Here is a 12,934-nt window from a genome sequence, read left to right as displayed (position 1 = left end):
CAGCATGCAGACTGGTGACATCTTTGTCCTGAGCTCTGTGTTTTGCACTTTGCCCATAGTTCTAATCTGTAAGACAAATAGAGCAAAATGGATAAAACTGTAGCACTGTACCTGTCTTTAGAACACAGCATTGGTACAGAGCTAAATCTTAAAAAGTTGACCCAGAAATTGAAAACAGAAGTCTAATAAAACAATGAAGCATACAGGTAAAATATAATGACAATACCACCTGTAAGGAGGAGAGGTGGGCCTGCACATGTGATCTTAGAATACAGTGTGGGCGCAGAGCTATATCAAGTGATGATTACCTGGAAAAAAGTGAAAGCAGACGATCTGAATGACAATGCTACCTGTAGGGAGATCAAGGATGGCATGTACAGTTAGAATCATTGAAGCGTGGCGTTCCAAGCTAAGGATGCTGTGGTAAAGGAAACTCTCCATTATGTACCAGAAATGATGGAATTATACATAAAATAAGGAGTTTCTTAAGGGCATAAGGACATGTACACATATAAATATTTTAGCCCAAACCTATCTTGTGAAGTCGCATAGGCTACCCATGTGAGTGACTAAGTGCACTTTAAATATGATGGATTTAAATATGATGGAATGCTTATGCAGATAAACGTGACTCAAGTGTCGCCAATAGAAACATGGATGAGCAAGATGCAACTGAGTAAACGGTGTATAGAAAGCTGTCCTGTACATAACCAACCAGCGTGGAAGTAATACAGATATGTACACAAGTGTCATCATTGCACACAAAAACCTTCACATAAAAGGGAACTGAGGCACCCATTATGGATTTGTACAAAGTAGATGCAAAAATATCCATTAAGAGGCAGTGACCTGTTGGAAAAGGCCCAAGTTGGTGCTTGGATGCTATTAATGCCTTGTAATAAAAACTGACCAATATGTACCTGTTCGTAATGAAATTCCTTGTAATTGAAACTGACCAGTATGTACCTGTTTGTAATGAAATTCCTTGTAATAGAAACTGACCAATATGTACCTGTTCGTAATGAAATTACACATATATTGGATGTTTTTATAAGTGCTAGAGACTTGCACATTCAAAATAATTATAGTCCAGACTGAATGTGCAGTCACTTATGCTCCCCATGCAAGTACCTAAATGTGTTACGATGACAAAGTGTTAGCAGATTGTAAAGGCAGGACTTAATTCTGATAGGAAGATAGAAAGTTACAAGTATCGATGGAGTACACTTTCTGAAGAAGTGAAAAACTTCTCCAACTTGAGCTGGTATACCTTCCACGCAGATTCAAGTTTTTGCAAGGTCTCTCATGACAAGAGTATATGCTTGTTGGCATGAGCGGAAGTAGTTACTGTTGTATTCTTAGGCATTGCTGCCAAGTCTTATAAAGTGGAGATCACTCTGCCCAGCCATCACATGGGTTGACAGACAATTTTTTTAGCTCCCTTTAGCTAAGAGTAGTATCTGGGATGGCTGGATTTGCAAGGTAGTAGTAGTTCTTCCTAGGTATTTTGATTGGATCTGTATTCTCGAAGAAACATTTTACTAGGAAAAATCAAGCAACTTTAAATGCATTTTTTATCCAACTTATTTTGTAAAATTTTAGTAAACTGATTTGAAATTGGGTAAGATTTTCTATTTCTGCAGAGAGAGATTCAGAACCTGAAGGAGAAGTTGAGGAAACAGAAGTCTTCCATAGATAGTGTTTCATCTCAACAGGTAAAACTTGTTATTAATATTAACAGCTGTTTTTCACATGGTTCTTGCAACTTTGAAAAATCCTTGAATTTGATGGGTGTCTTAAAAACTCCTTGAATTTTACAATAAGTTGATTTTATTTTTGAAAAAGTCTTTAAATTTGTTGAAAAATTCTTTGAATTATGCCAGACATTCTTTGAATTTATTGCTAACTATACATTGTCCAAATTAATTATAAACAAAACAGTGGTTTAAAATTTAGGGATCTATTGGCAGAAGAATGATAGTTGACAACATCATGTATGGAGATAGTTTAATTTCCGTGAGACAAAAGACTCTGTTAACATATTTAGAAGTCCTTGAAGTCTCCTTCAGAAATCCTCAAAAAAACTATTCAGGGCTGTATGAAGTACGTTTTATTATGTAATAAATAGAATATTACATTTGTGTTCATATCATATTAAATTTGTGAAAATTGTCAAATGATTTATATATTTTTGTTTGCAAAGATAGAAATTAACTGATTTGATCTCATTTTACACATTTAATCTGTAATAAATTAACTGATTTGATCTCATTTTATACATTTCATTTTAAGTTAAGAAATTGACTGATTTTATCTCATTTTATACATTTTATTTTAAGAAATTGACTGATTTTATCTCATTTTATACATTTCTATTCAAGTTAGAAATTGACTGATTTGATCTTATTTTATACATTTCATTTTAAGTTAGAAATTGACTGATTTTATCTCATTTTATACATTTCATTTTAATTTAGAAGTTGACTGATTTGATCTCATTTTATACATTTCATTTTAAATTACAAATTGACTGATTTGATCTCATTTTATACATTTCATTGATGGAAGGCTCTCTAATCATGTTGATATGCTAAGATAACTATAGCTTTTAGGGCATATCTAGGGACTGTTGTAGGGTAAGATAACTAGCTATTTGGACTTATCTAGGGACTGATGTAGGGTAAGATAACTGGCTATTTGGACTTATCTAGGGACTGATGTGGGGTAAGATAACAAGCTATTTGGACATATCTAGGGACTTATGTAGGGCAAGATAACTAGCTATTTGGACTTATCTAGGGACTTATGTAGGGCAAGATAACTAGCTATTTGGACTTATCTAGGGACTTATGTAGGGCAAGATAACTAGCTATTTGGACTTATCTAGGGACTGATGTGGGGTAACATAACTAGCTATTTGTACTTATCTAAGGACTGATGTAGAGTAAGATAACTAGCTATTTGGACATATCTAAGGAATGATTTAAGGTAAGATGACTAGCTATTTGGACTTTTCTAGGGACTGATATAGGGTAAGATGACTAGCTATTTGGATTTATCTAGGGACTGATGTAGGGTAAGATAACTAGCTATTTGGACTTATCTAAGGACTGATGTAGGGTAAGATAACTAGCTATTTGGACTTATCAAAGGACGTATGTTGTATACAAAGTTCCTGGCATGTATTGTATTTTCCTAATTTGATTCTTTTTTTCTTTTTTTACAGGTGACCCAAATGGAGGAAGAGATCACTCGAGAGTGGAAGGAGAAATGTGACAAGCTACTGGCGACAGCCCAAGAAAAAAACAATCGAGTTCTTCAGGATGTGAAGGAAGAAAAGGCAGAACTGGAAAAGAAAGTACAAGAGCTTGAGAATAAGGTATGGTAATATATAATTTTATTGGTACTTAACAACAGTTTTTGGGATCAGGTCTGGACAGATTTCCAAATACTCTACTTGGGTATGCCCAGAATAAAAATTTTCATTAAATTGCACAAAAAGTTAGAATTTTTCAATCACATTATGCTTTAAAAATATTGCACAAGAGAAAGATTTTACTTGTACAGCAAAATTTCCAATCTGTACCAGGTTGCTAGATGCCCAGTAAATGTCCCAACCTGCTGGATAATGGCTTTTTCAATACTGCACATTTTGCTACTGACATGCAGTGAATTCTCCAGGATTTTCACACAGAGGATGAATTCTCACTCTCGTATTGTTATAACGGGAATTTTCATTTTTTTACGGTGAGATGTACTTAGCACTTTTGGTCATAGACCTGAAGAGCTTATGGGATGGCCTGTTGTACACCATGTCACTTAGCTCAAATTTATTTTTGCTAATCTTCTTAAACTACTTTAAAGATTGCCATGAAAACTCTACACTCACATTCATCTCAAGGTCTAGTGGGTCCCAAATGAAAATGGTGCTGCTCAGACATCCAGCAGTCATATTGAAAATCTTGTTACCACTATTCTTCCTAAATGGATGGTCATATCAGGATGGGCTTTTCTCTAAAAGACTTCTTCCAGTGTCTAGTTGGTCCCAAATGAAAATGGTGCTGCTCAGACATCCAGCAGCCATATTGGAAATCTTGTTACCACTATTCTTCCTAAATGGATGTCATATCAGGATGGGCTTTTCTCTAAAAGACTTCTTCCAGTGTCTAGTTGATCCCTAATGAAAATGGTGCCAATCTGACATTTAATATGGCCAGTACATTAGTCACATTGGAAGTCTTATTGCTATTTTCTTTCAGAACAGGATGTCATATTGACATGGGTTCTCACCAGAAGACTTCTTGTGACACCTAGTTGGTCCTAACTTTAACATCTTGAAAATCTTGTTACTTCACCTGCGTCGTTGGTCATATCAACATGGGGGTTTCCTGAAAATACTTTTTATGAGTCAATTGATTGTATTGGAAATAGTGCTAACATCAAATATGGCTGCCATGGCATTTGTCTTGAAAAATTATTTTGTCACTTCTTCTCCTAAATGGAAAGTCATACAGATATAGTGTTTTCACCGGAAGCTTCATTGATGTCTAGTTTGTCATAAGTGAAAATAGTTCAACTCAGACTTTCAATATGGTGTGGTGGCCATCTTGAAAATCTTTTTATAATTACTCTTCTTAAATGCAAAGTCATATCAGCTTGGGATTTTCCCTGAACACTTCTAATGCTGTCTAATTGGTTTTAAATAAAAATTATGCAGATTTGTTATCCTAAATGGCCACCGTGTCAGCCATCTTGAAAATCTTAACATCAAATATGGCTGCCAAAACAAACATATTGAAATTCTTGTCACGTACTACCCCTTACACTGCAGATGTGTGATAAATAATTTATAACAATAAATGTAATACTTACATTTGCTCATCAGACAATAGCAGCGATAATTTTCTATGACAATCATATGCATTACTAACTGCATAATACAAGAGTACCATTATCAGCAAAACCCTAAACCAAATTTTCCCTCATTGTATAAACTCATCATGTGGAGTTGGCAAAATGCTTTTTAATAACAATATAATGACCATGTCTCATTGCCCAGATGTCACTTAGTAAGTGCTTTAACAGAGGCAGTTTAGAATGCTCACATATAGCAAATTCAAGCATCAGTATGTCTATGAGTGATGTAAAACCTGATATTGCAATGGACGGTTTACAAGAAATAAATCTGTGATTTATAATCACTCTGAACTTGATTAATTTCACTCTGAATAACAGATACGAATTTCTTAATAATATATCTAGAATTGTGAACTTGCATCAATCAGTTAATGCAAATTAAGTTTGGTATGGGAGGGGGTGATTATAGAATTGGCCACGCTTGATATAATCACATATATGCTTTATGTGTTTCAAGAACTTGTTTTTAGACTAGCTATCATTGTTAGGATGGCAGACTATGGACAGGTGATTAAAATTACAGATGGACCAACTGTGAGAGTTATGTTGACAAACTATTGTTGTTGTTGTTGTTGTTGTGGGGTTTAATGCCATTTTTCAGCACATGATAGGCTATGCATGGCAGCCAGTATTAATGGTGGAGGAAGAACCCGGGTAACCACCGACCCACGAGAAGCTACTGTCAAGCTTTCTCACATACCCACATTGGCCGAATCCTAGTCAAACTATGGACAAGTGTTTAAAATTAGAGCTAGGCATAGTCAGTGTAAACAAGCCTGCATATGCATGTTAAAATGTGAAGTAAATTTCACATGAAAGCTTATGTAATATCTCCTATCACTTTGAATGCAGTAACTCCTTATGTAATATCTCCTATCCCTTTGAATGCAGTAACTCCTTATGTAATATCTCCTATCCCTTTGATTGCAGTCTGCTATCCCTTTGAATGCAGTAACTTCTTATGTAATATATCCTATCCCTTTGAATGCAGTAACTCCTTATGTAATATCTCCTATCCCTTTGAATGCAGTAACTCCTTATGTAATATCTCCTATCCCTTTCCTTATGTAATATCTCCTATCCCTTTGAATGCAGTAACTCCTTATGTAATATCTCCTATCCCTTTCCTTATGTAATATCTCCTATCTCTTTGAATGCAGTAACTCATTGTGTAAAATCTCCTATCCCTTTGAATGCAGTAACTCCTTATGTAATATCTCCTATCCCTTTGAATGCAGTAACTCCTTGTGTAATATCTCCTATCCCTTTGAATGCAGTAACTCCTTGTGTAATATCTCCTATCTCTTTGAATGCAGTAACTCATTGTGTAAAATCTCCTATCCCTTTGAATGCAGTAACTCCTTATGTAATATCTCCTATCCCTTTGAATGCAGTAACTCCTTGTGTAATATCTCCTATCCCTTTGAATGCAGTAACTCCTTATGTAATATCTCCTATCCCTTTGAATGCAGTAATTCCTTATGTAATATCTCCTATCCCTTTCCTTATGTAATATCTCCTATCTCTTTGAATGCAGTAACTCCTTATGTAATATCTCCTATCTCTTTGAATGCAGTAACTCCTTATGTAATATCTCCTATCCCTTTGAATGCTTTAACTCCTTATTAATATCTCCTATTCCTTTCCTTATGTAATATCTCCTATCTCTTTGAATGCAATAACTCATTGTGTAAAATCTCCTATCCCTTTGAATGCAGTAACTCCTTATGTAATATCTCCTATCCCTTTGAACGCAGTAACTCCTTGTGTAATATCTCCTATCCCTTTGAATGCAGTAACTCCTTATGTAATATCTCCTATCCCTTTGAATGCAGTAATTCCTTATGTAATATCTCCTATCCCTTTCCTTATGTAATATCTCCTATCTCTTTGAATGCAGTAACTCCTTATGTAATATCTCCTATCTCGTTGAATGCAGTAACTCCTTATGTAATATCTCCTATCCCTTTGAATGCAGTAACTCCTTATTAATATCTCCTATCCCTTTCCTTATGTAATATCTCCTATCTCTTTGAATGCAGTAACGCCTTATGTAATATCTCCTGTCCCTTTGAATGCAGAAACTCCTTATGTAATATATCCTAACCATTTGAATGCAGTAACTCCTTATGTAATATCTCTTATCCCTTTGAATGCAGTAACTCCTTATGTAATATCTCCTATCTCTTTGAATGCAGTAACTCCTTATGTAATATCTCCTATCCTTTTGAATGCAGTAACTCCTTATGTAATATCTCATATCCCTTTGAATGCAGTAACTCCTATTTCTATGCTTCATCTTTTATTTCTTACTGCAGGTTCAGCAACTGAGGTCACAAAATGGCAGCAGTGATGAGAGAATAGCAGAGTTACAAAGTGAAGTGGAGGAACTTGCTACATGGAAAGAAAAGGTAGTGTATATCAGATATTTATAAGTTGAATCCACTCGGAAAAATACTAAGTTCCCATCACATGATATAAAATGTAGATAATATGTTCCCATCACATAATATAAAATGTAGATAATATGTTCCCATCACATGATATAAAATGCTAGTTTCAAAAATATTATCACCTATAAAAAATGGATATGATGTGTCTACTGATCTTCTTCATTTAAATCTGAAATATTTATCTAAACAGTAAAGTTATTTTGACTTATCTTCAGTTTTGAAATTCTGCATTACCTGTTACATTCTTACTGTATTTAGTTTTAAATATTTTTATATCCTGTTCAGTTTCTTTTTGTATGCATCAGAAGCTACCTCTCCACCAACATTGCAAATTGTCCATGCCAACATCACAGTTTATCCTTGTTGACATCACAAATTGTCTTTGTCAATATTGCAGGTCATCCTTGACTTTGAAAGTTTAACTACCTTTCCACCAACAGCACAGAATATCCTTGCCAAACTCATAGGTTGGCCCTGCCATTGCAAATTAAAATGACCTCTCTACCAACATAACATATTGGCCTTACCATGACTATTTTAATTATCTCTACCAACAGCACAGATTGCCCTTGTCATGTCCAGTTTAACTGTCATAGATTGTCCTTTCCATGAACAATTAGACTAACTATCCATGAACAGCACAGATTGTCCTTGTCATGTCCAGTTTAACTGTCATAGATTGTCCTTTCCATGAACAATTAGACTACCTATCCATGAACAGCACAGATTGTCCATGTCATGTCCAGTTTAACTGTCATAGATTGTCCTTTCCATGAACAATTAGACTACCTATCCATGAACAGCACAGATTGTCTTTGTCATGTCCAATTTAACTGCCATAGATTGTCCTTTCCATTAACAGTTAGACTACCTATCCATGAACAGCACATATTGCCCTTACCATTACCAGTTTAACTGTCACAGATTGTCCTTGCTGTGAATATTTAAACAATCACAGATTATCCTTTCTGTGACAAATTGAACCACCCATCCATGAACAGCACAGATTGCTCTTGCCAACATAACAGATTGCCCTTGCCATTGCCAGTTAAACTGCCTCTCAACCAACAGCACAGATTGCCATTGTCATCATCACAGATTGCCCTTGCCTTGGCCAGTTAAACTCTGTCTCCACCAATATCACAGATTGTCCTTGCCATGGCATATTAAATCAACTCTCCACCAACTTCACAGATTGCCATTGCCAGCATTACCAGTTATCTTTTCCATGGCTAATTAAATTAACTCTCTGCCAACTTCACAGATTGCCATTGCCAGTATTACGAGTTATCCTTTCCATGATAATTAAATGAACTCTGCCAGCTTCACAGATTGCCATTGCCAGTATTACCAACTATCCTTGCCATGGCCACTTAAACAATTGATATTCACAAGTTTTCACCTTTTGGTATTCACATGATTCAGTGTAGAGTACATAACCTAATTCTATGATGATAAACCATGCTTGATGATAAGCCCATTTACAAAATGGAAACAAATTTACATATATGAAAACACTTCCACATCATCCCTATTATTTGTAAATTTACATGGCATACCCCCAGGACTTATCAATGGAGAAATGGATTAATGCAGTAAAATCTCATGTATCCAGATTGCTTCGGAGAAACAGCTTTTATTTGTGTACATGGGAGTTTGGATTAATTATTTTAAGTCTGCTTGATTTGAGTACTTATAATTTCCCAGGACACACCCAGACAGCAGGTATTGAACTCGTGACCCATGAACCACAAGTCTTATGCACTACCAACTTCATTTCAAGAAAGAACTAAAATGGTAAAACAGTGAACCATATGTACGACCCTTTTGGACATTTGTCAGTTAAAGACCAAAATAAAAGAGAGAATTCATGCAAAAATTAGAACAAGTACAAATCTAGCACTTAGAATTGTAAAATTGAGGACAAAGAAAGGTTCCAAGTCACTTGCTGGACAAGTAGTTTTTCAGAAAATACTTCAAACTTTGGTCCACTTGTTTCAACATAAGAATAGTTGTTCATTTTGATTTTAAATTTGTGTTTTTTACTGATCACAAAATCCACAAAGTTTGGTACCCAACACATAATAGTGAATTCAAAGTCACTTTATTTCTGTAGTATGAGACCCTGAAGAAAAATGCAAGCACAATGAAGGATCGCTATGAAGAACGACTGAAGGAAGTGGAGGAGGAGAAGGAAGAAGTGGAAGAGGAAAAGCAGGATGTGGAAACAGAAAGGGATGAACTACAGAAACAGTTGGAACGTCTGCAGGAACAAGTCCAGCACATCCAGTCAACCCCACAGGCTGCCACCCCAGGGAATCAACAGGCTATCATAATAGAGGTATGTATTGTCCCTATGGCATTATGGATGTAAATGAACTTTAAGTATGCATTGCATTGTGGGACTGAATGAGGGTGCCTGCAACATGACAATTCCGTCGAGTCAGTAACTATTAACACAAACAGATTCTCAAAACATTACAATCTGAATTAAAAAGTATGGTATCTGACTTTTTATTTTTGATACGTATCTGTATTGTTTAGATAAGATTCCAACTTAAAATATTATCATGTTCAAACTGGGAAGCCATGAAAAGAAAAGAAACCCGTGAAATTGAGGCCTGTACCAAGTCATGATTTTTCCATGCACACAAATGATATTTGTAGTAATACACATAAAACATTAATCTTCTGGAATTATTTTATGTACATAAACAGTCAGTAATACTGATCATAGACCAACCCAGGATAGACAAAGAAATGGACAGTTTAAGTGTTTCCATTATGATTATATTAAACATTTGAGGGCTTGTAAGGATAAATATATTGAATTTTTATTAAAGTTTAGATATGTCAAGCAGTAACCAAGAAGTAAAATTGGATAATGCTGAGTATTAACACACTTTTTCATACATCAACACAAACAAGTAATTATTATGAAAAGCTATTGGTCAGATACTTACATGTTTACATCAGTGACATCACTGTGCCATGGGCCTGTTAGAACAACTTCATGAATGAGTCAGATACTTACATGTTTATATCAGTGACATCACTGTGCCATGGGCCTGTTTGAACAACTTCATGAATGAGTCAGATACTTACATGTTTACATCATAGACATCACTGTGCCATGGGCCTATTAGAACAACTTCATGAATGAGTCAGATACTTAAATGTTTACATCAGTGACATCACTGTGCCATGGTCCTGTTAGAACAACTTCATGAATGAGTCAGATACTTACATGTTTACATCATAGACATCACTGTGCCATGGGCCTATTAGAACAACTTCATGAATGAGTCAGATACTTACATGTTTACATCAGTGACATCACTGTGCCATGGGCCTGTTAGAACAACTTCATGAATGAGTCAGATACTTACATGTTTACATCATAGACATCACTGTGCCATGGGCCTGTTAGAACAGCTTCATGAATGAGTCAGATACTTACATGTTTACATCAGTGACATCACTGTGCCATGGGCCTGTTAGAACAACTTCATGAATGAGTCAGATACTTACATGTTTACATCAGTGACATCACTGTGCCATGGGCCTGTTAGAACAACTTCATGAATGAGTCAGATACTTACATGTTTATGTCAGTGACATCACTGTGTCATGGGCCTGTTAGAACAACTTCATGAATGAGTCAGATACTTACATGTTTACATCAGTGACATCACTGTGTCATGGGCCTGTTAGAACAACTTCATGAATGAGTCAGATACTTACATGTTTACGTCAGTGACATCACTGTGTCATGGGCCTGTTAGAACAACTTCATGAATGAGTCAGATACTTACATGTTTACATCATAGACATCACTGTGCCATGGGCCTATTAGAACAACTTCATGAATGAGTCAGATACTTACATGTTTACATCAGTGACATCACTGTGCCATGGGCCTGTTAGAACAACTTCATGAATGAGTCAGATACTTACATGTTTACGTCAGTGACATCACTGTGTCATGGGCCTGTTAGAACAACTTCATGAATGAGTCAGATACTTACATGTTTACGTCGGTGACATCACTGTGTCATGGGCCTGTTAGAACAACTTCATGAATGAGTCAGATACTTACATGTTTACGTCAGTGACATCACTGTGTCATGGGCCTGTTAGAACAACTTCATGAATGAGTCAGATACTTACATGTTTACGTCAGTGACATCACTGTGTCATGGGCCTGTTAGAACAACTTCATGAATGAGTCAGATACTTACATGTTTACATCAGTGACATAACTGTGCCATGGGCCTGTTACAACAGCTTCATGAATGAGTCAGATACTTACATGTTTACATCATAGACATCACTGTGCCATGGGCCTGTTAGAACAGCTTCATGAATGAGTCAGATACTTACATGTTTACATCAGTGACATCATTGTGCCATGGGCCTATTAGAACAACTTCATGAATGAATCAGATACTTACATGTTTACATCAGTGACATCACTGTGCCATGGGCCTATTAGAACAACTTCATGAATGAGTCAGATACTTACATGTTTACATCATAGACATCACTGTGCCATGGGCCTGTTCGAACAACTTCATGAATGAGTTAGATACTTACATGTTTACGTCAGTGACATCACTGTGTCATGGGCCTGTTAGAACAACTTCATGAATGAGTCAGATACTTACATGTTTACATCATAGACATCACTGTGCCATGGGCCTATTAGAACAACTTCATGAATGAGTCAGATACTTACATGTTTACGTCAGTGACATCACTGTGCCATGGGCCTGTTAGAACAACTTCATGAATGAGTCAGATACTTACATGTTTACATCAGTGACATCACTGTGCCATGGGCCTATTAGAACAACTTCATGAATGAGTCAGATACTTACATGTTTACATCATAGACATCACTGTGCCATGGGCCTGTTTGAACAACTTCATGAATGAGTCAGATACTTACATGTTTACATCAGTGACATCATTGTGCCATGGGCCTATTAGAACAACTTCATGAATGAGTCAAATACTTACATGTTTACATCAGTGATATCATTGTGCCATGGGCCTATTAGAACAACTTCATGAATGAGTCAGATACTTACATGTTTACATCAGTGACATCACTGTGCCATGGGCCTATTAGAACAACTTCATGAATGAGTCAGATACTTACATGTTTACATCATAGACATCACTGTGCCATGGGCCTGTTTGAACAACTTCATGAATGAGTCAGATACTTACATGTTTACATCAGTGACATCATTGTGCCATGGGCCTATTAGAACAACTTCATGAATGAGTCAGATACTTACATGTTTACATCAGTGACATCACTGTGCCATGGGCCTGTTTGAACAACTTCATGAATGAGTCAGATACTTACATGTTTACATCAGTGACATCATTGTGCCATGGGCCTATTAGAACAACTTCATGAATGAGTCAGATACTTACATGTTTACATCAGTGACATCACTGTGCCATGGGCCTGTTTGAACAACTTCATGAATGAGTCAGATACTTACATGTTTACATCAGTGATATCATTGTGCCATGGGCCTGTTTGAACA

At 36.1% G+C, this 12,934-nt stretch overlaps 1 protein-coding gene across 3 annotated transcripts in view; it reads left to right on the top strand.

Moving 5' to 3' along the window:
• Positions 1–12,934, top strand: part of LOC149779917 (uncharacterized) — a 121,428-nt gene that overhangs the window by 83,359 nt on the left and 25,135 nt on the right. For all 3 annotated transcript variants that reach the window (XM_089936615.1, XM_089936614.1, XM_089936613.1), the window contains exons 22-25: positions 1,644–1,715; positions 3,227–3,379; positions 7,236–7,328; positions 9,487–9,711. In XM_089936615.1, the coding sequence (XP_089792741.1) occupies positions 1,644–1,715; positions 3,227–3,379; positions 7,236–7,328; positions 9,487–9,711 (543 nt within the window). The remainder of the gene's footprint in view (positions 1–1,643; positions 1,716–3,226; positions 3,380–7,235; positions 7,329–9,486; positions 9,712–12,934) is intronic.

Source organism: Sinohyriopsis cumingii, chromosome 16, assembly GCF_028554795.1.
Source record: "Sinohyriopsis cumingii isolate HCF-2022 chromosome 16, ASM2855479v2, whole genome shotgun sequence".
Lineage (NCBI taxonomy): Eukaryota > Metazoa > Mollusca > Bivalvia > Unionida > Unionidae > Sinohyriopsis > Sinohyriopsis cumingii.
Note: the sequence above shows the minus strand (reverse complement) of the source record. Positions and strands in the feature narration are given on the sequence as shown.